The sequence below is a fragment of the Bubalus bubalis genome, chromosome 24 (genome assembly GCF_019923935.1).
Source record: "Bubalus bubalis isolate 160015118507 breed Murrah chromosome 24, NDDB_SH_1, whole genome shotgun sequence".
NCBI classification, from domain to species: Eukaryota; Metazoa; Chordata; class Mammalia; order Artiodactyla; family Bovidae; genus Bubalus; species Bubalus bubalis.
In genome coordinates, this window is record NC_059180.1 from 23,057,008 (window position 1) to 23,084,368 (window position 27,361).

The 27,361-nt window shown below is 37.0% G+C and overlaps 2 protein-coding genes across 2 annotated transcripts in view; both read right to left on the reverse strand.

Moving 5' to 3' along the window:
* LOC102413010 (phospholipid-transporting ATPase ABCA3) overlaps positions 1 to 22,891 on the reverse strand; it is a 164,275-nt gene extending 141,384 nt beyond the window's left edge. The window contains exons 1-3 of the mRNA XM_025274601.3: positions 22,628 to 22,891; positions 20,727 to 20,900; positions 1,225 to 1,406 (exon numbers count right to left, since the gene is read on the reverse strand). Of these exons, the coding sequence (XP_025130386.3) occupies positions 1,225 to 1,406; positions 20,727 to 20,829 (285 nt within the window). The 5' untranslated portion in view covers positions 20,830 to 20,900; positions 22,628 to 22,891. The remainder of the gene's footprint in view (positions 1 to 1,224; positions 1,407 to 20,726; positions 20,901 to 22,627) is intronic.
* Positions 22,892 to 22,906: 15 nt separating this feature from the next.
* The window catches only part of LOC123331500 (phospholipid-transporting ATPase ABCA3-like), a 76,052-nt gene continuing 71,597 nt past the window's right edge, over positions 22,907 to 27,361 (reverse strand). The window contains exon 7 of the mRNA XM_044935576.2: positions 22,907 to 23,180. Within this exon, the coding sequence (XP_044791511.1) occupies positions 23,007 to 23,180 (174 nt within the window). The 3' untranslated portion in view covers positions 22,907 to 23,006. The remainder of the gene's footprint in view (positions 23,181 to 27,361) is intronic.

Genomic DNA, 27,361 nt, shown 5'->3' on the forward strand with positions numbered 1-27,361 from the left:
AAAGGGTATAAACATATCTGGAGACATAATAGCTAAAAAATTCCCTAACCTGGGAAAAGCAACAATTATCCAAAACCAGTAAGTGCAGAGAATCTCATACAGGATGAATTCAAAGAGGAATACACCAAAACACATTGTAATTAAAATGACAAAATTAAAGATAGACAGTATTAAAAGCAGCATAGGAAAAGCAACGCATAACACTCAAGAAAACTCCCATAAGATTATCCATAATAAGCAGATAAGAGATACAGAAAATAATTAGATGTAAAATATAATATCAAAATCAGTAATCATGAGAGGAGGAGAGTACAATGCAGGATTTTTAAAATGCATTTGAAATTAAGAGATCAGCAATTAGATGTGTGTATGTGTGTGTGTGTATGTGTGTATATATATATGTGTATATGAAAGTTAAAGTTATTAGCTCAGTCTTGTCTGACTCTTTGTGACCCCACCAGGTCCTCTGTCCATGGAATTATATATAGTGATAGTCCAACTCTTTGCAACCCCATGACTGTAGCCTACCAGGCTCCTTCATCCAAATTATATATATATATACATGTATATATATATATATATATATATACATATACATATATATATATATGTAGCATGCTGCTGCTAAGTCGCTTCACTCGTGTCTGACTCTGTGCAACCCCATAGACGGCAGCCCACCAGGCTCCTCCGTCCCTGGGATTCTCCAGGCAAGAACACTGGAGTGGGTTGCCATTTCCTTCTCCAATGCATGAAAGTGAAAAGTGAAAGTGAAATCACTCAGTTGTGTCCGACCCTCAGCGACCCCATGGACTGCAGCCTTCCAGGCTCCTTCATCCATGGGATTTTCCAGGCAAGAGTACTGGAGTGGGGTGCCATTGTCTTTTCAAATGAGTTGGCTTTGATTCTAAGTAATTTGGACTAATAGTAGAAAAAAAGCATATAATGATAACCAGATATCTGACATAATTTATAATCTCCTCACTAGGGTCTAAGGATCTTACCACACATTCCTTCAGATACAGATTTTTAATAAAAAAACCATTTAATTCTATTATACATGTTACAAAATTAACTCGTAATGGCTTTAGTTGAGAAGGAATTAAAGCTGTATTAGTATCATAAGACTGTGTGGATGGTGTTAAAATTAAATAATGTTCACTCTTCAATAAACTCAGTATATAAGAACTTGAGTTTCTCTCAATAACAGAAATAATTAGAACTTACCTGCATAAAGAAATACCATGGCTTGGGCACACCATACTTCCCCGGAAAGACAGCATCTATATACCAGGCCAGAAGGCCATATAAAAAGGCGTCAAATAAAAGCATTCCCATAATATGAGCAAGAGTGAGTTCATCATCTGGGCTCACTCGTGACAAGAAGTTATTCCACTTAGCACCATATTCTGAAATATAATAGGAGATAGTTACTTCAGGTACCCAAATGTGACTAAAACAAAATTACTCATCAGCTTTATAATTAAACAATGAAGAAAAGTACACTGATATTCTTTAGCTATAGATACTACTTACTACTTTTAGATACTTTAAGTTTTAGGTTGCTCAAAAAGATAATGACGTAGTAGTGAAAGGGGTCTCTGCTGCTGCTGCTGCTGCTAAGTCGCTTCAGTCATGTCCGACTCTGTGCAACCCCAGAGACAACAGCCCACCAGGCTCCCCTGTCCCTGGGATTCTCCAGGCAAGAACACTGGAGTGGGTTGCCATTTCCTTCCCCAGAAAGGGGTCTCTGCCTAGAGCCAAACATGTTGATTGAAATGTTGGTAGGTGACTGAAACAAAAATAAACAATCATCAGAAGTCCATAAAATAAGACTCAAAGCAATAAGCAGACCTATTGCTTGAGATGGTGGTCCTATCTCTCCATTCTCTCTCATGCTGATTTCCATCAAAATAACCATCAGGATATATAAAACTGGAAAGGTATTCATCAATATAAAAAAATAAGGTTCAGCTTCCAGTTTCTGGTTTGGAAAAAGAACTTAGAAGTCACCACTCCATTGTAACAAGTAGGAAGCTGAACTGAAAAGTCTATAACTCTTCTTAGATCGATCAAAAAAGTGAGGTCACAGGGCAACACACTGTCCCTAAAACTGGAGAGGCAGATAGGCAAATACAGAGAATATAATTTAATGGAGTAGAAACTCTAAACAGAATCTCTGAAAGATCCAGTACTACAGTAGAAAATCCTAAACTATAATTAACAAATTGCTGGGGCCTTACTAGGACAAGTCTAAAGAATTAAAAAGTCCAGGGGTGTTCAAGTCATAAGGAACTTGTGAATTCATGTTTTTGTCAATTTACCTCCAAGATCCTTATCAGTTTCTCATGGCAAATATACGAGAAAACTCCCCTCATGTTTCCGGGAATCATGGAAGAAGGAACCATTTTGAAATGTGCCAGAGCATTCTATTCTTAATTAGGCCTGATTCATGAGAAAGTATTTTACCAGAGCATAACCTACCTAGGGGAAGGAAAAGTCCAACCTGCTCTAGTCATCTTGTCTCTTCTAAAGAGGAAAAAAATGACAAGCACTGATGATTTCATAGATCAGCAACATAAGCTCATCGAAAGACTAAAGCCCAATCATAACACTATGAAATCCTTTCTCTCCCCACTACACCTTACCTCTATGTCACTAATATTCTATTTACTATATTTCCTTTTCCCTAGACCCTCATGCACACATTTTAACAAAAATTTATACAGCATACTAAAGGGAAAAAAACACAGATTGAAGAAACTAAAGCAGCATCAGAATCAGACTCTGATATGCAAAATGTTGGAAATATTAAGCCAGGTCTATTACAGCATTGAAACATGTATATTATCATATGTGAAACAGATCGCCAGTCCAGGTTTGATGCATGGGACAGGGCGCTCAGGCAGGTGCACTGGGATGACCCTGAGGGATGGGAAGCACATGTACACCCATGGCTGATTCATGTCAATGTATGGCAAAAACCACTACAATATTGTAATTAGCCTCCAATTAAAAGTAATTAATTAATTAAAAAATAAACCAGGACTATTTGAAACCATGATTAACGTGAGAAGGCCTTTAATGGAAAAAGTACACAGCATGCAAGAATAGACTGATAATGTACAGAGATGGATAAGAAAGAATCAAAAAGAAATGCTAGAGTCCTTGGCATGGCTGTGGTGGGGAAAATGATGGGCAGGAAGGAGGGAGGAAAGCCTGAGAACCCACAGCTAGCTAAAGCCTCTGGAGCAATGGGACAAAGTGCCGGTTGAGAAATGCTGAGAAGCAATGAGCTGAAGGAGAAACTTCATTTATCAACAGTGCTTATAAAGATCTGCAAGTTTGGATTTGGTAGTCAGACAACAGAAAGAAAGCATCAACTTATTTATGAGACTGTGTCATGTATGCCTGAACTAACAAAGCTGTTTCAGCTCTTGCTCCAATAAATCCTTTCAGTAGCAGCAGCTTTTAAAGAAGATGAAGAGAGCAAACCAGAGGAAATGCCTCCTAAAATTAAAGATGGGGGAAAATATTAGACAAACACTAACAGTAGCAGGACCAAACTCCTTCAATAACGGAAAACATGGGCTTTCTGACAACCAGGAGCTACGGGAGAGAAATATAAAATCTCATCTTAGAAAAGTCCATGACTAAGACCTGTTAAATGAACTATTATGAAATTAAGGTATGATGCAGATGTAATTTAAAATGGGCAGTTTCCTTTAAAGAAAATAAAAATGTATATAACTATTTTTGGAGCAACTTAAAAAAAAAAAGAGCCACTTAAAAAAATATAAACCACTATCACATGAGAGCTTGAAATTAGAAGTAATTTGTACACAGATTTCAATACATTTGCTAATTTTGTAGTTTTATACTATTAATTTCCAAAGATTTCAGATAATAAAGAAATTAGAACCTTTTAAAGAATTGCCTATTTTTAGATACAACTGATTAGACTAGCTCACTAAGCCAGAGCAAAAAGTTACTATCTATTTAAACTGCAAGCAATTACTTTTTACCTTAACTCTCTCATTACCTAGAGCAGTCTAGCTCCCAGGAACTGCCTTATAGAAAAGGAGTATTGTATTAAGAGGAAAATGCTTCTAGACCATGGACTAAAAGTAAATTTAGATAAAAATAACTACAGCATTTTTTCCTTATGGGCATTTGTTTTGTTTCAAGTCATCATCAAGTAGGTATACCATTGCTATCAGTGAATACAGATGTTTAGCTCTTTAAAAAATATATTTTAAGGCTTTCCTGGTGGTCCAGTAGTTAAAAATCTGCCATACTATATAGGGTACACAGGTTTTTCGGGGCGTGGAGGGGAGGAACTCAGCCCACTTGGCACAATTGTTGAAGCCCCCATGCTCTAGAGCCTGTGCTCTGCAACTAGAGAAGGCCCATGCACCACAAAGAAGAGACCGTACAGAAAAAATAAAGTAATAAAAATATATTTTAAAACTTTATGTAAACTATTGAGTATTTTAAATAGTACACTTCAACTTAATGGGTCACGTTTACTTTCATTGGAGAAGGCAATGGCAACCCACTCCAGTACTCTTGCCTGGAAACTCCCATGCTAGAGGAGCCTGGTAGGATATACAGTCCATGGGGTAGCGAAGAGTTGGGGGACTGAGGGATTTCACTTTCACTTTTCATTTTCATGCATTGGAGAAGGAAATGGCAACCCACTCCAGTATTCTTGCCTGGAGAATCCCAGGGACGGGGGAGCCTGGTGGGCTGCCATCTATGGGGTCGCACAGAGTCAGACATGACTGACCCAACTTAGCAGCAGCAGCTACTTCCATTAATCTTCAAAGAACAATCCTTCGCTATCAAAGTAAATCAGTATTTTGAATGTGCTTCTCTTTATGCTGTTATTAGAGCTTGAAGCAAACAATAGGAAGCTGTTTATTTTAAAATACAACTACAACCCCAAATTTTAATATGTATGTTGTTTAATGTTTGTCTGCTTTTAATTTTTAACTGTATAAACACCAAATAATTACATTGCATAAAAATGGAAAGTAAAAGGATGCACTTTCTATAACATTGTCAAAGCATTTGTAAAAGCATTTACTAACTTGTGAAATCCAATTTGAATTGCTCTTAATACAGGATTTCTTATTATAACACTATAATATTGTATCTTAAGTGTATACATTGAACAACAGCCTCTGAAAACAATGGCCTTTCAAAACGCTTTCTACATTTTCCATAGAAGGAAAGTCAGTCCACCTTTAAATATTTTACGGAATCTCTGACCACATATACTTTGTTAGATCTGTGTGTCATATGGTGGTTTGGAGTTGTTTGTTTTTGTATTTTTGGGTTATATGTAAACATTTTAATATGCTGGTTAAATGTATAGTCAATTGCAAGAGAAACATACTATATGTTGTGTCTTCATTCATACTAACAATTTCCTTGAAAACTCCTACAGTATTTAATTTGGAGGCAGCTTTAGACTATTCTGTTGGTGAAAACTACTTGCTGAGCCGTTTTAATAGGTAATAATGTCAGAGAAGCAGACTCAGTATATTGTATTATATGCCCTTATATATAATTATCCTAAATAACTCAAAGTAAAACAATGGAAATATATATGGAACTATAAGTTCCTACTTACATGATTTAATTATATCAGGATACATAAACTGAACTTGAACTTATTTTAATGTAGACACACTATCCATTTTAGTCCATTTTACTGTTTATGTTAAAATAACATTTCTTTCCTAAATATTATTCTCTTGACCATGGTGCACTGTTGGTGGCGATACAAACTGGTACAGCCACTATGAATAACAGTATAAAGTTTCTCAAAAATTTAAAACATACGTTCCAGCGATTCAACAAGTGTGTGTGTGTGTGTGTGTGTGTATATATACACACACACAGAAAAAGAAAACAGGACTTGTAAGAGGTATCTGCACTCCCATGTTTACTGTAGCATTTTTCAAAATAGCCAAAACATAAAAACTATCTAAGTATCTATCAATACACAAATAAAGAAAATGTGGTATATATATTCACAAAGAAATATTATTCAGCCACAAAGATAAGAAATTTTGCCATTTGCAACAACATGGATAAATCTGAAGGACACATTATATTAAGTGAAATAAGTCAGACACAGAAAGAGAAATATTGTGTGATCTCACTTACATGTTAACCGTGTTTGCCAAGGGCTGTGGTTTGGGGGAAATGGAAAGCTGTTTGTCAAAAGATTCAAGCTTTCAGCTATAAGATGAATAAATTCTGTGTAGCTACAGTATAGTGAATATAGTTAATAATTTAAATATGCTTGAAATTTGCTGAGAAAGTAGTTCTTTTTTCCTACTGTAATTATTTATTTTAAAATTTAAATTAATTAATTTTAATTGGAGGCTAATTATTTTAGAATACTGTAGTGGTTTTTGCCATACATCGACATGAAAGTTCTAAGTGTTCTTAACACACACACACAAAGTAACAATGGTAGCTCAGCTGGTAAATATTCTGCCTATAATGCAGGAGACCTGAGTTCAGTTCCTGGCTCAGGAAGTTCCCCTGGAGAAGGGATAGGCTACCCACTCCAGTATTCATGGGCTTCCCTGGTGGCTCAGATGGTAAAGAATCCTCCTGCATTTTGGGAGACCTGGGTTCGATCCGTGGGTTGGGAAGATCCCCTGGAGCAGGGCATGGCAACCCACTCCAGTATTCTTGCCTGGAGAATCCCCATGGACAGAGGAGCCATGGGGTCGCAAAGAGTTGGACAATACTGAGCGACTAAGCATAGCACAGCACATGGTGTTGTATGTGTTAATTAGCTTGAATATGATGATTATTCCATGTATGGATATAGAATCAAGTTGTATCATTGCACACTTTCAAAATATATACTTTTGTGACTCATACTTCTACAAACAAAAAACAGAATTTAAAAAGTGGCATGTTTATTTTAACTGATGTAGAAAGAGTATTTGATAATATCCAACACTTCAATTTCAAATTGAAAATTTTAAAATCTCAACAAAATTGTAAAAAAAAAAAGGGCACTTTCTTAATCAAAACAAAGATCCCCTATAAAAGATCATCTATTTAAAAAAACCCACAACTAAAAATCACACTCAGTGGTAAAGGACAAAAAGCTTTCCTTAGTGATCAAGAACAAAATAAGCATGTCCACTCTCCCACTTCTATTCAACACTGTATTTGATGTTATATTCATGAAAATTAGACAAGATAAAGAAATAAAAGGCAACCAAATTGGATAGGAAGAAGAAAAACTATCTTTACTCACAGATCTTATGTACAGAAAATCCAAAAGATTCCATGAAAAAAAGAAATGTTAGCGCTAATAAGCATTCAACAAAATTTCAGGATACAAAGCCAACATACAATAATCAGTGGTGTATCTACAAACCAGTAATAAATAATCAAGAAGGAAATGAAGAAAACCAGGGAATTCCTCCAAAAACCAAAAAGCACCCCAAAATCAGACAAGACACTGATCCTGATGCTGGGAAATATATATATGTGTGTGTGTGTGTGTATGTATGTATGTATATATATATATATATATATATATATATATATATATATATAGGCATATATATCCACCTGCAATGCAGGACACCCCGGTTCGATCCCTGGTTTGGGAAGATCCCCTGGAGAAGGCAAAGGCTACCCACTCCAGTATTCTGGCCTGGAGAATTCCATGGATTGTATAGCCCATGGGGTTGCAAAGCATGGAACATGACTGAGCAACTTACTTACACTTTCACTATTGTATTGAACCTACAGACTATTTTAGGTATTAACAAAATACTCTTCCAATCCCTGAACACAGGATGTTTTCCTACTTACCTATGTCTTCTTTCTTTCAGCAATGTTTTGTAACAGTCAGTATGCATGCTGTACTTCTTATTTAAATTTATTCATAAGCATTTTATTCTTTTAATTCTAATATAAATGGAATGATTTTCATTTCCTTTTTGATTATTTACTACAGATTTGTAGATATACCACTGATTATTGTATATTGGCTTTGTATCCGGAAACTTTGTTTAATTTGTTTATTAGCTCTAACATTTTTGAAATGTCAATAGCACTTTTTGCAAAAATAAAAAAGCTAAACTGTAAAATTTACATAGAATTGCAAAGGACCTTGAATAGCCAAAACAGTCTTGATAAAGAACTAGATTAGAAGACTTATACTTCTCAATTTCAAAACTACCAAATTGAGTGGTACTAGCAAAGGATAGACATATAGAAGAATATAATACAATTGTGAGTAATGGTGAATTTATTTTTTTACAAGATTCTATGAAAAATTGGGAACGAAGTCTCTTTTCCACTAGTACTGTTGAGATAATTGGATATTCACATGCAAGTTGAACTCAATTTGCAATATGTAAAAAAGTAACTTAGATTGAAAAATTCAACCTAGTAGCTAAAATTATTTTTTTTTAAACTGTTACAAAAAACACAGGGGCAGATATTCGTGACTTTCAATCTGGCAAACAGACAATACCAAAACATTAACAATGAAAAGAGAGATAAATTGAATGTGATCAAAAATATAAACCTTTGTCTATGAAAAAGTACTATCAAGAAAGTGAAAATACAACTTACAAAATAGATGAAAATATCATATATATAATAAAGGGCTTATATCTAGGATATATAAAATTCTTATAACTGAACAAAAAAAAAAAACAACTGACTTAAAAATGGGTAAAGGAGTTGTACCAATGTGCAATAATTCTCCAAAGAAGTTGTACCATTGTGCAACAACCACAAGAAAAGATGCTCAGTATCATTAGTCACTGTTGTTTTTGTTGTTCAGTCACTAAGTCATATCCAATTCTTTGTGACCTCATGGACTATATAGCATTCCAGGCTCCTCTGTCCTCAACTATCTCCCAGAGTTTGTTCAGACACGTGCCCATTAAGTCAGTGATGCTAACTAACCATCTTATCCTCCACAACCCCTTTCTCCTTTTGCCTTCAATATTCCCCAACATCAGGGCATTTTGCAATGAGTTGGCTATTCAAATCAGGTGGCTAAAGTATTGGAGCTTCAGCTTCAGCAACAGTCCTTCCAATTAATATTCAAGGTTGATTTCTTTTAGTCCAAGGGAATCTCAAGAGTCTTCCACAGCACCACAATTCAAAAGTATCAATTCTTTGGCCCTCAGACTTCTTTATGGTCCAACTCTCACATCTGTACATGACTACTGGGAAAACCATAGCTTTGACTATACTGAGCTTTGTCAGCAAAGTGATGTTTCTGCTTTTTAATATGCTGTCTGAGTGTGTGTGAAATTGCTTCAGTCTTGTCTGACTCTTTGTGACCCTGAACTGTAGCCCACAAAGCTCCTCTGTCCATGGGATTCTCCAGGCAAGAATACTGGAGTGGGTTGTCATGTCCTCCTCCAGGGGATCTTCCCAGCCCAGGGACTGAACTGCCATCTCTTATGTCTTCTGCATTTGCAGGAGGGTTCTTTATCACTAGTGCCACCTGGGAAGCCCAATATGCTGTCTAGGTTTTTAATTTCATAGCTTTCCTTCCAAGGAGCAAGCATATTTTAATTTCATGGCTGCAGTCACCATCTGCAGTGATTTTAGAGCCCAACAAAATAAAATCTGTCACTGCTCCCACTTTCTCCTCTTCTATTTGCAGTGAACCTATGGGACTGGATGCCATAATTTTTAATATGGAGTTTCAAGCCAGTCTTTTCATTCTCTTCTTTCACCTCCATCAAGAGGCTGTTAGGTTCCTTTCCCTTTCTGCCATTAGAGTGGTATCATCTGCATGTCTGAGGTTGTTGATATTTCTCCCTGCAAACTTGATTCCACATTGTGATTCATCCAGCCTGGCATTTTTGCATGATGCTCTTTGCATAGAAGTTGAATAAGCAGGGCGACAATATACAGACTTGACGTGCTCCTTTCCCAATTTGGAACCAATCAGCTGTTCCATGTCCAGTTCTAACTGTTGCTTCTTGACCTGCATACAGATTTCTCAGGAGTCAGGTAAGGTGGTTTGGCATTGCTATCTCTTTAAGAATTTTCCACAGCTTTTTGTGATCTACACAGTCAAGGTTTAGTGTGGTCAATGAAGCAGAAGCAGATGTTTTTTTCTGAAACTCCCTTCAAGATCCAATGAATGTTGGCAATCTGATCTCTAGTTCCTCTGCCTCTTTGAAACTCTGTACATCTGGAAGTTCTCAGTGCACATACTACTGAAGCCTAGCTTGAAGGATTTTAGGCATAACCTTGCTGGTCTGTAAGTGAGTGCAAATGTACAGCAGTTGGAATATTCTTTGGCATTGCCCTTTTTTGGGGGGGATTGAAATGAAAACTGACCTATTCCAGTTCTGTGGCCATTCCTGAGTTTCCAAATTTGCTGACATATTGAGTACAGCACTTTAACAGCATCATCTTTTGGATTTTAAATAGTTCAGCTGGAATTCCACCACCTCCACTAGCTTTGTTTGTAGCAATGCTTAAGGTCCACTTGACTTCACACTCCAGGATGTCTGGCCTAGGTGAGTGACCACAACATCATAGTTATTCAAGTCATTAAAACCTTTCTGATCTTCCCAGGTGGCTCAATGGTAAAGAATCCGCCTACCAATGCAGGAGATATGCCTTGGATCCCTGGGTTAGGAAGATCCCCTGGAGGAGGAAATGAGAGTTGGACCATAAAGAAAGCTGAGTACTGAGGAACTGATGCTTTTGAATTGTGGTGCTGGAGAAGACACTTGAAAATTCCTTGGACAGCAAGGACATTAAACCAGTCAATTCTGAAGGAAATCAATCCTGGATATTCATTGGAAGAGCTGATGCTGAAGCTAAAGCTCCAATAATTTGGCCACCTGATGTGAAAAGCCAACTCACTGGAAAAGACCCTGATGCTGGGAAAGATTGAGGGCAGGAGGAGAAGTGGGTGACAGAGGATGAGATGGTTGGATGGTATCTCTGCTTCAGTGGACATAACTTTGAGCAAACTTCAAGTGATAGTGAAGGACAGGGAAGCCTAGGGTGCTGCAGTTCATGGGGTTGCAAACAGTCAGATAGGACTTAGTTACTGAACAACAACAGAAGGAGAAGAGGGAGAGACAGGGACTGAGAAAATATTTGAAGAGATAATAGTCAAAAACCTCACTAACATGGGAAAGAAAATATTCAAGGATGAGGAAGTGCTGAAAGTCTCAAACAGGGTATGCCAAGGAGGAAACTTGCCAAGACACTTAGTAATCAAGTTGACAAAAATTAAAACAAGGAGAAAATATTAAAGGCAACAAGGAAAAGCAACAAGTAACATACAAGAGAATATTCTTAAGGACATCAGATGATTTTTCAGCACAAACTCTAAAGGCCAGAAGAGAGATATTAAAGTGGTGAAATGGTAATGTCATCCCAATTTTACAGTTGAGGAAACTGAGGCTTAAACAATTTAGTAAGAGGTATTCAGGAATTAGGGCTTGAAGTATTAATGTTAATTCTCTGATACATTTCTGATAGATTCTCTGAGAAGTTTATTGAACTTTAAAAAAAAAAGTCACAAAACTTTGGAGATAAGCAGCATTGATGATTCTTGATGCTGTTAAAGTGTTGCACTCAATATGTCAGCAAATTTGGAAAGGTCAGCAGTGGCCACAAGACTGGAAAAGGTCAGTTTTCATTCCAGTATCAAAGAAGAGCAATGCCAAAGAATGTTCAAACTACCATACAATTGTGCTCATTTCACATGCTCTAAAGGTTATGCTCAAAATCCTTCAAGCTAGACTTCAGCAGCACATTAATTGAGAACTTCCATATCTCAATCTATATACAAGCTGTGTTTAGAAAAGGAAGAGGAGCCAGAGATCAAATAACCAAAATCCACTGGATCATATAAAAAGTAACGGAATTCCAGAAAAACATCTCTTTCTGCTTCACTGACTATATTAAAGCTTTGATCCGTGGATCACAACAAACTGTGGAAAATTCTTAAAGAGGTGGGAGTACCAGACCACATCTTGAGAAATCTGTATGCAGGTCAAGAGGCAACAGTTAGAATCTTATAGCTGACTGGTTCAAAATTGGAGAGGAGTACAACAAGGCTGCATATTTTCCCACCTTGCTTATTTGTCTTATATGTAGATTACATTATGGGAAATGCCAGGATGGGTGAATCACAACCTGGAATCAAGGTTCAGTTCAGTTCAGTCACTCAGTCATGTCCAACTCTTAGCAACCCCATGAACTGCAGCACGCCAGGTCTCCCTGTCCATCACCAACTCCCAGAGTCCACCCAAACCCAGGTCCATTGAGTCGGTGATGCCATCCAACCATCTCATCCTCTGTCGTCTCCTTTTCCTCCTGCCCTCAATCTTTTCCAGCATCAGGGTCTTTTCAAATGAGTCAGTTCTTCACATCAGGTGGCCAAAGTATTGGAGTTGCAGCTTCAGCATCAGTCCTTCCAATGAACACCCAGGGCTGATCTCCTTTAGGATGGACTGGTTGGATCTCCTTGCAGTCCAAGGGACTCTCAAGAGTTTTCTCCAACACCACAGTTCAAAAGCATCAATTCTTCGGCGCTCAGCTTTCTTTATAGTCCAACTCTCACATCCATACATGACCACTGGAAAAATCATAGCCTCGACTAGATGGACCTTTGTTGACAAAGTAATGTCTCTGCTTTTGAATATGCTATCTAGGTTGGTCATAACTTTCCTTCCAAGGAGTAAGCATCTTTTAATTTCATGGCTGCAATCACCATTTGCAGTGATTTTGGAGCACAGAAAAATAAAGTCAGCCACTGTTGCCACTGTTTCCACTGTTTCCCCATCTATTTCCCATGAAGTGATGGGACCAGATGCCATGATCTTAGTTTTATGAATCTTGAGCTTTAAGCCAACTTTTTCACTCTTCTCTTTCACTTTCATTAAGAGGCTCTTTAGTTCTTCACGTTCTGCGATAAGGGTGGTGTCATCTGCATATTTGAGATTATTGATATTTCTCCTGGCAATCTTGATTTCAGTTTGTGCTTCCTCCAGCCCAGCGTTTCTCATGATGTACTCTGCATATAAGTTAAATAAGCGGGGTAACAATATATAGCCTTGATGTACTCCTTTTCCTATTTGGAACCAGTCTGTTGTTCCATGTCCAATTCTAACTGTTGCTTCCTGACCTGCATACAGGTTTCTCAAGAGGCAGGTCAGGTGGTCTGGTATTTTCATCTCTTCCAGAATTTTCCACAGTTTATTATGATCCACACAGTCAAAGGCTTTGGCATAGTCAATAAAGCAGAAATAGATGTTTTTCTGGAACTCTTTTGCTTTTTCCATGATCCAGTGGATGTTGGCAATTTGATCTCTGTTTCCTCTGCCTTTTCTAAAACCAGCTTGAACATCTGCAAGTTCACGGTTCACATACTGCTGAAGCCTGGCTTGGAAAATTTTGAGCATGATTCATGTCAATGTATGTCAAAAAGAACTACAATATTGTAAAGTAATTAGCCTCCAACTAAAATAAATATATTAAATAAACAAATTTTTTAAATGAAGGAATTAGTCTATAGTGGCTTGAACTTATCCAAGGCAGCAAACATCTAGCCTAAGAGCACAACTCCACTACTCCTAATTCGCTTCACTTTAACTAGTATTTGACCTTCTCACAAATGATCTGAAGTTTGAATCTTACTTGAAGATTCCACTGTTTAGAAAGTGAAAACTTTATATGATTAATAATTATATAATAAATTTAGCTTGTAATTGTTCCAAATATTTCTTTTTGCATTAGCACATATGCATTTTATTGCCTACTGTCTGTGCCTGTTTTTCTTCAGTGTTTCTGAAGTCAGTGTATGTGCTTTATCTAGATCAACAGTGGCACTGAGAAACATAGATTACAGTTTTCCAGAAGACAAGAGTTACACAACGTAATGAGTATTGTGCTATTATTTCATTTAACCCCAATTTCATAGCCAACTAGTATATTTTGAATGTTTAAAACAAAGGATGTAGATTCAACACTGTGTTCTGTTCCTGTTATAAACTGAGGAATATTAAACAATTCACTTAACCATTCAGTTTCCTTATCTCTTTAAGAAGAATGCTAAAAATAATAAAAGCAACAATAATTTTAAATACAGCTAATATTTGCTATTATATACTTTTGTAGATTTTTTTGTAAGAAAATTTAAAAATTCATGCTTAAAATGTTCTATGGAATGGAAAGCACATTTCAATTTAACTGTCAGAATAGAATGCTGGAAGATGGTGACAAAGACTAGAAAATGATGCATTTGAACATGGTGTTTTCTGTCCAAATGGCTTGTGAGTTATGAGTTAACAGTTTTGTCTACTGTTAAAGGCAAATAAAATCATAGATTATTACAAATCAAAAAGCAGCAATGAAAGTGAAAAACCTACTATCAAGAATCCTCTTGCCAACAAGGCTCTTATTCATATTTGATGGAGAAATCAGATCTTTACAAACAAAACCTAAAATAATTCAGCATTATCAAACCAACTGTATAACAGATGTTAAAGAAAGTTCTCAAGGTGGAAAAGAAAAGGCCACAGCTAGACTACAAATAACAAATATTGGTGAGGATATGGTGAAAAGGGAATTTCAGTACACTGTTGGTGGCAATGTAAATTGGTACACCTGCATGGAAAGCAGTATGGAGGTTCCTCAAAAAACTAAAATGAGAACTACCACATGATCCATCAATGCCACTTATGAATATATAGCCAAAGAAAACAAAAATGCTAATTTGAAAAGATACACATGCCCCAATGTTTGTAGCAGCATTATTTACAATAGCCAAGATATGGAAGCAACCTATGCTATGCTATGCTATGCTAAGTCGCTTCAGTCATGTCCAACTCTGTGTGACCCCATAGACGGCAGCCCACCAGGCTCCCCCATCCCTGGGACTCTCCAGGCAAGAACACTGGAGTGGGTTGCCATTTCCTTTTCCAATGCATGAAAATGAAAAGTGAAAGTGAAGTCGCCTAGTGGTGTCCGACTCTTAGCGACCCCATGGACTGCAGCCCACCAGGCTCCTCCATCCATGGGATTTTCCAGGCAAGAGTACTGGAGTGGGGTGCCATTGCCTTCTCCTAAGTATCCATTAAAGATGAATAGATAAAGAATGGTACACATATTGATACATGCAATAAAATAGTAGCCATAAAAAGAATGAAATTTGACCATTTGCTACAACAGGATGGACTGAAGGGTATTATACATAATGAAATAAGTCAGAAAGACAAATGCTGTATGTTATCATTTATATATGGAATATAAAAACAATCTAATGAGTATACAAAAACAGAAACAGGCTTAAAGAGAAAAAACCTGTGGTTACCAGTGGGGAGAAGGAAGGGGATAGAGGAATAAGGGATTGAGGTTTAAGAGGTACAAACTATTATGTATAAAATAGATAAACTACCAGGATACATCAAATAGCACAGTGAATATAGCCACTATTTTATAAAATCTTGGAATGGAATATAATCTATAAAAATATTGAATCACTGTGTCGTACACCTGAAAACCTATAATATTGTAAATCAACTATACTTCAACATAAAAATAATGATTAAGGAAACTCTGTTGAAGGCTATACAGGAACTCTTAGTACTCTCTGTTCAATTTTTTATAAATCTAAAACTGTTCCAACATCCGCTGGATCATTGAAAAAGCAATAGGCCCCAGGTTCATCACCTCATTAGAGCTGAAAATGCATTGCTTTTTACAGCTGAGTAATAGTCCACTGTGTATATGTACCACAACTTCCTTATCCACCCATTGCCAATGGACATCTAGGTTGCTTCCATGCCCTAGCTATTGTAAATAGTGCTGCAATGACCACTGGGGTACATGTGTCTCTTTCAATTCTGGTTTCCTCAGGGTGTATGCCCAGCAGTGGAATTACTGGGTTGTATGGCAGTTCTATTCCCGGTTTTTTAAGGAATCTTCACACTGTTCTCCACAGTGGCTGTACCAGTTTGCATTCCCACCAACAATGTAAGAGGGTCCCCCTTTCTGCACACCCTCTCCAGCATTTCTTGTTTATAGACTTTTTGATGATGGCCATTCTGATTCGTGTGAGATGATACCTCATTGCAGTTTTTAATTACATTTCTCTAATGATGAGATGTTGAGCCTCTTTTCATGTGTTTGTTAGCTATCTGTATATCTTCTTTGGAGAAATGTTTGTTTAGTTCTTTTGCTCATGTCTTGACTGGGTTGTTTGTTTTTCTGGTATTGAGCTGCTTGAGCTCCTTGTATAGTTTGGAGATTAAGTCTTTGCTATAATTTTCTCCCATTCTGAGGGTTGTCTTTTCACCTTGCTTAAAGTTTCTTCATTGTACAAAATATTTTAATTAGGTCCTATTTGTTTTTGTTTTTATTTCCATTACTCTGGGAGGTGGTCATAGAGGATCTTGCTGTGATTTATGTCAGAGAGTGGTCTGCTTATGCACTTCCTCTGAGAAGTTTTATATTTTCTGGTCTTGCATTTAGGTATTTAATCCATTTTGAGTTTATTTTTGTGTATGGTATTAGAAAGTGCTCTAGTTTCATTCTTTCACATATAGTTGACCAGTTTTCCCAGCCCCACTTGTTGAAGAGACTGTCTTTTCTCCATTATATATTTTTGCCTCCTTTCAAATATAAGGTGTCCATAGGTGAGTGGATTTATCTCTGGGCTTTCGATTTTGTTCCACTGATCTATATTTCTGTCTTTCTGCCAGCAACATACTGTCTTGATGACTGTAGCTTTATAGTATAGTCTGAAGTCAGGAAGGTTAATTCCTCTAGTTCCATTTTTATTTCTCAAGATTGCTTTGACTATTCAGAGTCTTTTGTGCTTTTATATAAATTGTGAAATTTGTTCTAGTTCTGTGTAAAATACCATTGTTAGTTTGATAGGTTTTGCATTGAATCTATGATTGCTTTGGGTATTATATTCATTTTCACTATATTGATTATTCCAATCCATGAACATGGTATATTTTTCCATCTATTTGTGTCATCTTTGATTTTTTCATGTAATATAATCAATGTTTTATAGTTTTCTGGTCTTTTGTTCCTTTAGGTAAATTTATTCCTAAATATTTTATTCCTTTCATTGCAATGTTGAATGGGATTCATTCCTTAGTTTTTCTTTATATTTTTCATTGTTGGTGTATAGGAATGCAAGGGATTTCTGTGTATTAGTTTTATATCCTGCAACTTTACTATATTCATTGTTTAGGTCTAATAATTTTCTGGTGGCATCTTTAGGGTTTTCTAGATAGAGGATCATGTCATCTGCAAACAATAAGAGATTCTTCTTTTCCAATCTGGATTCCTTTTATTTCCTTTTTTTCTCTAATTTCTGTGGCTAAGGCTTCCAGAACTATGTTGAATAGTAGTGGTGAGAGTGGATACCCTTGTCTTGTTCTTGATTGTAGAGGAAATGCTTTCAGTTTTTCGCCATTGAGGATAATGTTTGCTGTGGATCTGTCGTATGTGGCTTTTATTATGTTGAGGTATGTCCCTTCTCTGCCTGCTTTCTGGTATATTATAAATGGGTGTTGAATTTTGTCGAAGGCTTTATCTGCATCAATTGAGATAATCATATGGCTTTTATCTTTCAATTTGTTAATATGGTGTATCATGTTGATTGATTTATGAATACTGAAGAATCTTTGCATCTCTGGAATAAAGCACACTTGATCATGATGTATAGTCTTTTTAATATGTTGTTGGATTCTGTTTGCTAGAATTTTGTTGAGGATTTTTGCATCTATGTTCATCAATGATATTGCTGTACAGTTTTTTTTGTGTGTGTGGCATCTTTGGTTTTGGTATCAGGATGATGGTGGCCTCATAGAATGAGTTCAGAATGGGAGAAAATAATAGCAAATGAAACAAATAACAAAGAATTAATTTCCAGAATATACAAGCAGCTCATGAAGCTCAATATTAGAAAAATAAACCACCCAATCAAAAATTGGCAAAAGAACTAAACAGACATTTCTCCAAAGAAGACACACAGATGGCTAATAAACACATGAAAAGATGCTCAACTTCACTCATTTTTAGAGAAATTCAAATCAGAACCACAATGAGATATCATCTTATGCTGGTCAGAATGGCCATCATCAGAGTCTACAAACAATAAATGCTGGAGAAGGTGTTGAGAAAAGGGAACCCTCTTGCACTGTTGGTGGGAATGCAAACTAGTACAGCCACTATGGAGAAAAGTGTGGAGATTCCTTTAAAAACTGGGACTAGAACTGTAATATGACCTAGCAATCTCACTGCTGGGCAGACACCTTGAGGAAACCAGAAGTGAAAGAGACACATGTACCCCAATGTTTATTGCAGCACTATTTACAATAACTAGGACATGGAAGCAACCTAGATGTCCATTGGCAGATGAATGGATAAGGAAGTTGTGGTACATATACACAGTGAAATATTACTCAGCTATAAAAAAGAACACATTTGAGTCAGTTCTAATGAGGTTGATGAAACTATAGCCTGTTATACAGAGTGAAGCAAGTCGGAAAGAGAAATACAAATACTGTATATTAATGCATATATATGGAATTTATAAAGATGGTACCAATGACCCAATGTGCAGAGCAGCAAAGCAGATAGAAATATAAAGAACAGACTCTTGATCTCAGTGGGAGAAGGTGAGGGTGGGATAATTTGGGAGAATAGCATTGAAACATGTATTTTGCCGTATGTAAAATAGATGACCAAAGACGTTCAATGCATGAGGCAGGATACCCAAAGCCAGAGCTCTGCAACTACTCAGATGGATAGGTTGGGGAGGGAATTGGGAGGGGGTTCAGAATAGGGAGACACACGTATACGCATGGCTGACTCATGTTGATGTATGGCAAAAATCATCACAATATTGTAACTTTTCTCCAATTAAAATAAATAAATTTTTTAAAATATTGTAAATCTCCTAAATGTTCATGCATAGTTGATTGTTTGAATGAACTACGCCACATCCACACAATGTATCTGTAAAAAACAATAAATATATCTGTATTCATAGGGAACGATTTCTAGAATATATTGTTGGTTGAAAAAAAGCACATTGTAAATGTGTATACATTACACCAATAATTTTACTTAACAGTGAGATAAATATGAAAATATACAGTATTGTTAATCTTCTTAGAATATAAATCACAGAGAAGATAAAACAGAAATAAATAAGACTTACCTACAAGGGAGCAAAGTACTGGTATGGGGCGGGAATGATTTTTATCTGAGTATACTTTATTTTTGGAGAAGGAAATGGCAACCCACTCCAGTGTTCTTGCCTGGAGAATCCCAGGGATGGAGGAGTCTGGCGGGCTGCCGTCTATGGGGTCGCACAGAGTCGGACACGACTGACGCGACTTAGTAGTAGTAGTAGTAGTATACTTTATTTTCTAGGATTTTACTTTTAAACATCTCTGTTAATATCTACATATTTAGAAATTTATATTAAATAAGCAATGATGGTGAGATTAAAAATTTGGCAGAAACAGATGTACATATCCATATTTCAAAAGAATAACATAACCACACTAAAAGTAATACTTCCTTGGTAACTCAGATGGTAAAGAATCTGCCTGCAATGTAGGAGACCCAGGTTCAATCCATGGGTCGGGAAGGTCACCTGGAGGAGAAAATGGTAACCCACTCCAGGATTCTTGCCTGGAGAATCCCATGAACAGAGGAGTCTGGTGGGCTATAGTACATGGGGTTGCAAAGAGTCAGACACAACTGAGCCATTGAAAGTAATAAGAAATACTAATCTAAATAATTTTTGAACACAGTACTTTGACTACCTAGACTCAGATTAAATGTAAAAAGATTTGCAAGCAATCACCATACTTAAAATGTTAGTTCTTTACAGTGGAGTAGATCAACATTTCTGTAAGCATTTATGAGTATTGCAAAATTAAGCAACTTAATAGTTATTCTGACAATGGTGGGGGTCAGATTTCTCATGGTTGGAAAGGGAAATAAATATAAGAAATTGAAAAAGGTAGGAAGAACTTATTTTGGTAGGAAGAACTGCATGACTTGTGGGGTATTAGTTCCCCAGCTAGGTATTGAATCAGGCCCTCAGCAGTGAAAATGCAGAGTCCATACTACTGGACTGCCAGGAAATTGATATTAAATTGAAACTAGATGTAACAGTGTGAACTCATATATTTTAATATATGGATATTGAACAGAATGTCTTCAGCTTTGGTGCTATTGACATTTGGAGCTAGGTAATTATATCAGCAGCAGTCCTGTACTTTGTGGGATGTTTAATAGCGTCTCTGACTGCTACCCACTAGATATCAGTAGCACTCCTCCACCAGTTATGACAATTAGAAACCAGAAATATCCCTAAACACTGTCAACATTCCGTAGGTAGAAAAATTTTCCCCCAGATAGGTCACTGATATAAAGGCATGAAAACAAACAAATAAACATTTGTATATACATTTACATGTACATATTTCATGTATAAATTTATATATAGTGTATACATATATAGTATATAAATATCATTTTTATGATAAAAATAGTACACACCAGGAAAAATATTTAAGAGACACTAAAGTTTCCTTTTACCCACTTTTCCACTTACTATACTGCCAATCCCAGATCACCTACATTTTCTTCCTAGGAATCAAATCATCAAAGTAAATTTTTTATAAAGAAAAAAAACCCACCCTTTATTTCCAACTTGCTTATAGTAGTAATCCCCAAAGCTACTGCAATATTTGAAAGGAGACAGGAAGCCAGCTTCCCCGTGTGGCTCAACATTCCATACATGGTGATGACCACTACAAATGGAAAGAAGGTAAGGAAAAAGAGGAAACCTCCAATAGAAACAGCCAATGAAGCTGAAAGGTAAGATGGAAAACATGGTCAGTACATAACATACAAAATCTTGTAGTAGAAATACCCCTATTTTACTACAAAAGAGCTCTAAAATGTAAACTCTAGAAGAGAAATTGTCTGCCTTGTTCACCACCGTGTTACCAGTGTTGTTCACTACCGTATCATCAGCATTTAAGCAGTGCTTAACAGAGAGTAGTTGTTTAATAAATATTTTGCTTGCTTGCTTGAATGAATGGATGAGTAGCATGAGGAAGGAACTTTTCTGGAATTTGCTCTTTCTTATACAATGATGTGGATATTTACTTATTTAAAGAAGAATTGATCCTTACATTTATAAAATCTTGCCTTTTTATTTTTTATTTATGACCACTTAGCTTAATAACCTCTAGAAGTACAACATCCCTCATCACATCATAAGAATATACCTACCTAATTACCATTTATTTTGGAATTTTTGAAACGGAAAAGCTTTAGTCGCTTTCTAAATACTCTCAGTCTTATATTTCAGAATTTTACTTATTATATTTTATAAAAATACATTAAAAAGACTGACAACAAAATCATCAAAGAGAGTCATCTGGGTGTTTGTATCATGAAAAGTGAAAGCTAGTTGCTCAGTCGTGTCTGACTCTTTGCGATCCCATGGACTCTAGTCTGCCCGGCTCCTCTGTCCACGGAATTCCCCAGGCAAGAGTACTGGAATGGCTCACCATTTCCTTCTCCAGGGGATCTTTCCGATCCAGGGATATACTTGTTTTAGGCAAGTAAGTCATTCACTGACATTTGCCTACTGTATGTTACTCTTTGGCATATCACCTTCAAGCAACACACACCAGAATTCCTGCCTGGGGAATCCCATGGACAGAGACTCCTGGCAGGCTACAGAGTGTGGGGTGGCAAGAGTCAGAGACGACTCAGTGACTAAGCCACTGCCAATATCTCCAGGCTTACTTTGACATAATTCTCTCCACTCACAGCTCTCCTGTGCTCTGTGGTAGAGGATAGTTATTTTGCTCTATTTTGTAAGAGCAAGCCAACAGCAGTGCTGCTGCTGAAAACAATAAAAATACAAATTTCTCTACCATAAAACATTTGCTTCATGGTACTTGTGCCCTATATGGTTGAAAGAAGGCAATATTTTAATTGTTTAGCATATAAGATAGATATAAAAGCCAAAACATGGTGAAGGTTTGTTTTCTGAAAAACAGAATTTACTTATTTTTAAACTAAATAATAGAAAATGACCACAGTAGAAGCAATTCTACAAATTCCCTAACTAGGCCAGTTTGAATTTGTTCAGTCACACATCCCTCTTGTAACTGAGAACAGGGCAGAAAATTCTCATTTTTTTTTCCCTTCGGTATATTTGATAATGTTCCAGGTATGTGATAAGTGATCCAAAGACTTCACTGAGTGAGTGATGAATAAATAAATGCTTTCACATGACCGTATTTTAGTTTATATCCTCTTGTCCCATGTGATCTTATGTTGATTTTTATTCTCTTTTCCCATAAATCCTATGCTATTAATATAGTAATTTTCACTAATTTTTGCCCTTCCTCTCAAATCATTTCACGTTTATATGATGTATATTTTTAGGCAAATTTAGAATGCAAGCAGAGGCTCTATATGAAGTGGCAACTAAAACTTAGAAGAAACTACCATATAAAATCCTCTTTCAGTCAATTGAAACAGTTAAAATGTTTCACAGAAGGAGCCTTGTACTCACTTTTATTGAAGAATGTGGTAATCAGAAAGCCGAAGGTTATGGTGGCCACGACAAAACACAGGAAAAAGACAAAGATGAGGGACGGGTCGCTGTTTTGGAGGACAACTACAGGTACAATCTACAAGACAATTGTGAAGCCAGTTTAGTCACACTGGACGTGGTGTCACAGGAAAACAAGGAGGTGAAATAAAACAGCCTTAAAACATTTCCGTACCCCCAAGTGAAATGGCAAAATTTAACTAAATAACTCATTTCCCACAGAAAGGATCAATGGTTTGTGTCTGCTGATAGACTGAGCAGCTTCTGAATTCCCCAGAGGGTCAATGATAAACACATCTGTTCTTTTGCAACCTAAAACCCATGCAGCTCCCACCCACAATTATTTTATCCCTCTCAAAGTGTTGCTGCAGCGTGATGCATTCAAACAGATACTTGCCTTGACAAATAAAACCACGCACAGTATACAGACGATAATTAAAAACATCAGAAGGAACGTGACAAAATAAGATGCCCAGAGCATACCATTACTGAGCCCTATCATGAACTGGTACTCCTGTGGGAGAGTCAACACAGAACAAATACTGTGAAAGTGATATTTTCAAAATACACTCACAAATATTATCTGACTTAATCCCCACAAAAACTTACATAGGTTAAATATCATCATTGTCATCCTGCAAAGAAACCAAGTCTCAGAATAGTCAAATGACCCGATCACAGTCATTTAACCTAGTGAATGACAATGCTGTGATTTCCAAACTAGAATTTTGAGTAACTTACCAGTTATGGTTCTAATCTAAGAAACAGTTAATTAGAAATTTAAAACATAAAATCTAGGATTACTTTTCTCGTTATGATGTTCTGCCTCAGGACATATTGGAAGAAAGTAAATAACTTTTAATATTATTATAGATGAGAGCAGGGAAAACTACAGCCCATGGGCCAAATCCAGTCTGCCTCATAATTTTTGTAAATAAAGTTTTGTTGACACATAGCCATTCTCATTCACTTCTGTATTGTCTGTGGCTGCTTTCATACTACAACAGTAAGGTTGATAGTTGTGAAATGGTCTGCAGAACCTAAAATATTATACTGTCTTATACAGGAAAAGTTTGCAAATCTCTAATTTAAACCAAACCCCTCCAATTTTACAGATCAGAAAACCAGACCCAGAGAGGGTAAGTTGCTTTTACAAATTTATACAGCAGCAGACTCCCTGCTCTGTGCTCCTCCTGTTCTATCATGCTGCTTCTTATTTCAGAGGCTACTTTTCCCTGGACAAGCACAGACTGGAGACAGACTCCCTGTGTTTGAATCCTGACTTGCCACTTGGCAATAAAAAGACCTTAAGCCAGCTCCTTTACCTCTCTCTGCCTCAGTGTCCTCATTTATGAATACTAAAATTTGAATAAAACTATGAGCAAGAAAGAGTTCACAGTTTTAGCAATGAGTTTCATAAACTATAATTCATCAGAAGTCAATGGATACAGACATTTGATATTTCAAGTTTTAACAAAGGCAGATCAAAATTTCGTTACAAGATGATAGTTTTAAATTAAACGGCTATTTAACAAAGCAAAATTAGTGGTACTAATTTCCAGAGGTGATTAAAAACAGATGTTTCCTACTATATTTGATTGCTTTCCAATGTCCTTGCAATGAATTAAGGTACATTTTATTATGCAAAGGAACCATATAAGGAAATAAAGTATTAATTAAGAGATTGGAAAACTTTAAAATAACAGATTTACTAAGAATCGGTGACAAAATAGTCCTTTGAAGCAAGTTTCAACAAAAAATCAAAACGAGAAAGTTGACAGTGAAGTAATTTACATGACACCAAAAACTCACAGGTAGGCAAACTTTAATGTGGAGATGTGTAGTGTCCACATGCACACACTGAGAGAAAGAAAAAGGAGGAGAAAAATACACTAAATCTTAAAAGATTTTGCATCTGAGTGAGTAACCCAGGGATTTATGACGGAGAGTCATGTTTTCCATGTCCATTTTGGTTTTTATTAAACGTGCACTGTAATAGCCATGATATTTTAAAACAGAAATAATTTGGAATTCAGCGCCTGTATTTTCAACCAGTAAGGAATTGAAACTGACCAAAATAGCAGCCGGGCTTCCCTGGTGACTCAGTGGTAAAGAATCTGCCTGCCAATGCAGGAGATGTGGGTTCCATCCCTGGGTTGGGAAGATCCCCTGGAGAAGGAAATGGCAACCCAATCCAGTATTCTTGCCTGGGAAATCCCGTGGACGGAGGAGACTGGTGGGCTACAGTCTATGGGGTCGCAAAAGAGTCAAACACAACTTAGTGAGTACACCACAACAAAGTAGCAGCTAAGGCAACAACTAGACAGGAGGACACTGTCTCTACTGTTCCCTCGTACAAGGTATCTAATACAAAACAAAACATTCAGAGAAACGGAGTGCTTCCCCTTCTGAGCTAGATGGGGCAAATGGGACCAGATTTACCCTCCAGCTAGAAACAACAAGAGAGAGAGAGAGAATATGGAATAATACAGCCATAGAAAAGAAGGAACTCTTGCATTTACAACAACATGAATGGGCTTTGAGGGTGTTATGCCTAGGGAAATGAGTCAGGTAGAGAAAATTAAACACTGTATGATATCACTTGCATGTGAAATCTAAGAAAAAATCTTATATTAAATGTCAAGAACAGATTGGTGTTTGCCAGAGGTTTGTGGTGGGGGGATGGATGAAGGTGGTTAACAGTTACAAATTTCCAGTTACAAGATAAATATGTTCTGGGAATTAATGCATAGCACAATGATAACAGTTAACGATACAGTATTGTATATTGAGAGTTGCTAAGAAAGCAGTCTCAAAAAGTTCTCACCACACACACACACATTGTATTAATATGTGGTGATGGATATTACCTAAATTTATTGTGGTAATCATTTCACAAGGCATGCATATATTAAATCATTATGTTGTATACCTAAAACAAATACAAATGTTATATATCAATTACATTTCAATTAAAAATAAAAATGATTGATGTAAAGTGACAGTTAATTTTTAAGACACCTTGATTTCCAAGACCTGGCAATAAAGGACAGTAATCCCTTAGAGGAGAGAAACATTGAGATAAGCCCTATGCTCACCCAGCTCGTTGCTAACTAGTTGCCCGGCTAACTGGAATGAGAACCCAGCAACGTCCCTGACAGGAGAAGATAGGGCTGGGAATCCAGGGAGGACAAAGTGGCTGAAGTTTGCACAGCCAAATAACAGGGTTAATCAGAGACAGATTTCCAGTGATCTTTGGAAGGCGCTCTTACAGAAGACTTCTGAGTATTCACCAGCATATATGTGTGAGGAATGTCCCAGGGTAGTGAAAAGAACCATTTTAGGGATTTAGAGAGAAAAATATCTAGAGCTCACATTTGCCTAGAAATATTTCTTGTTTACCCCAAAGAGTAAAACCACATAATTTATAGGTCATAGTAGACTATAAGGATTTTGTGTTAATACTGAGCCAGATTTAGCCGTAGACCTGCATTTCTTAACTTCAGTACTACTGGAAACATATTCAATGCAAAATATTGTCCTAAGTGCCTCATATACATTGGGATTTCTCACTTAGTGGTATTTCTATTTTGGAGTAATTCCTCATTGTGCATTATAGAATGTTTAACAGCACCCTTGGCCTCAGCTTACTAGGTGCCAGTAGCAATAGTTCTCAGTGTATTCATGCCTTTCAGATCAGATCAGATCAGATCAGTCGCTCAGTCGTGTCCGACTCTTTGCAACCCCATGAATTGCAGCACGCCAGGCCTCCCTGTCCATCACCAACTCCAGGAGTTCACTCAGACTCATGTCCATCGAGTCAGTGATGCCATCCAGCCATCTCATCCTCTGTCGTCCCCTTCTCCTCCTGCCCCCAATCCCTCCCAGCATCAGAGTATTTTCCAATGAGTCAACCCTTCACATGAGGTGGCCAAAGTATTGGAGTTTCAGCTTTAGCATCAGTCCTTCCAAAGAAATCCCAGGGCTGATCTCCTTCAGAATGGACTGGTTGGATCTCCTTGCAGTCCAAGGGACTCTCAAGAGTCTTCTCCAACACCACAGTTCAAAAGCATCAATTCTTTGGCACTCAGCTTTCTTCACAGTCCAACTCTCACATCCATACATGACCACAGGAAAAACCATAGTCTTGACTAGACGGACCTTTGTTGGCAAAGTAATGTCTCTGCTTTTCAATATGCTATCTAGGTTGGTCATAACTTTCTTTCCAAGGAGTAAGTGTCTTTTAATTTTATGGCTGCAGTCACCATCTGCAGTGATTTTGGAGCCCAGAAAAATAAAGTCTGACACTATTTCCACTGTTTCCCCATCTATTTCCCATGAAGTGATGGGACCAGATGTCATGATCTTCATCTTCTGAATGTTGAGCTTTAAGCCAACTTTTTCACTCTCCACTTTCACCTTCATCAAGAGGCTTTTTAGTTCCTCTTCACTTTCTGCCATAAAGGTGGTGTCATCTGCATATCTGAGGTTATTGATATTTCTCCCGGCAATCTTGATTCCAGCTTGTGCTTCTTCCAGCCCAGCGTTTCTCATGACGTACTCTGCATATTAGTCATTACCAAATGTCCTCTGGGAGCAAACTTGCCCCCAGATGAGTTGCCTGCTGTCCTGGAATAAATGCCTGTCTGGTTCTACCTATTAGAAATTTAAAAGCAAGACCCCAAAGAACAATAT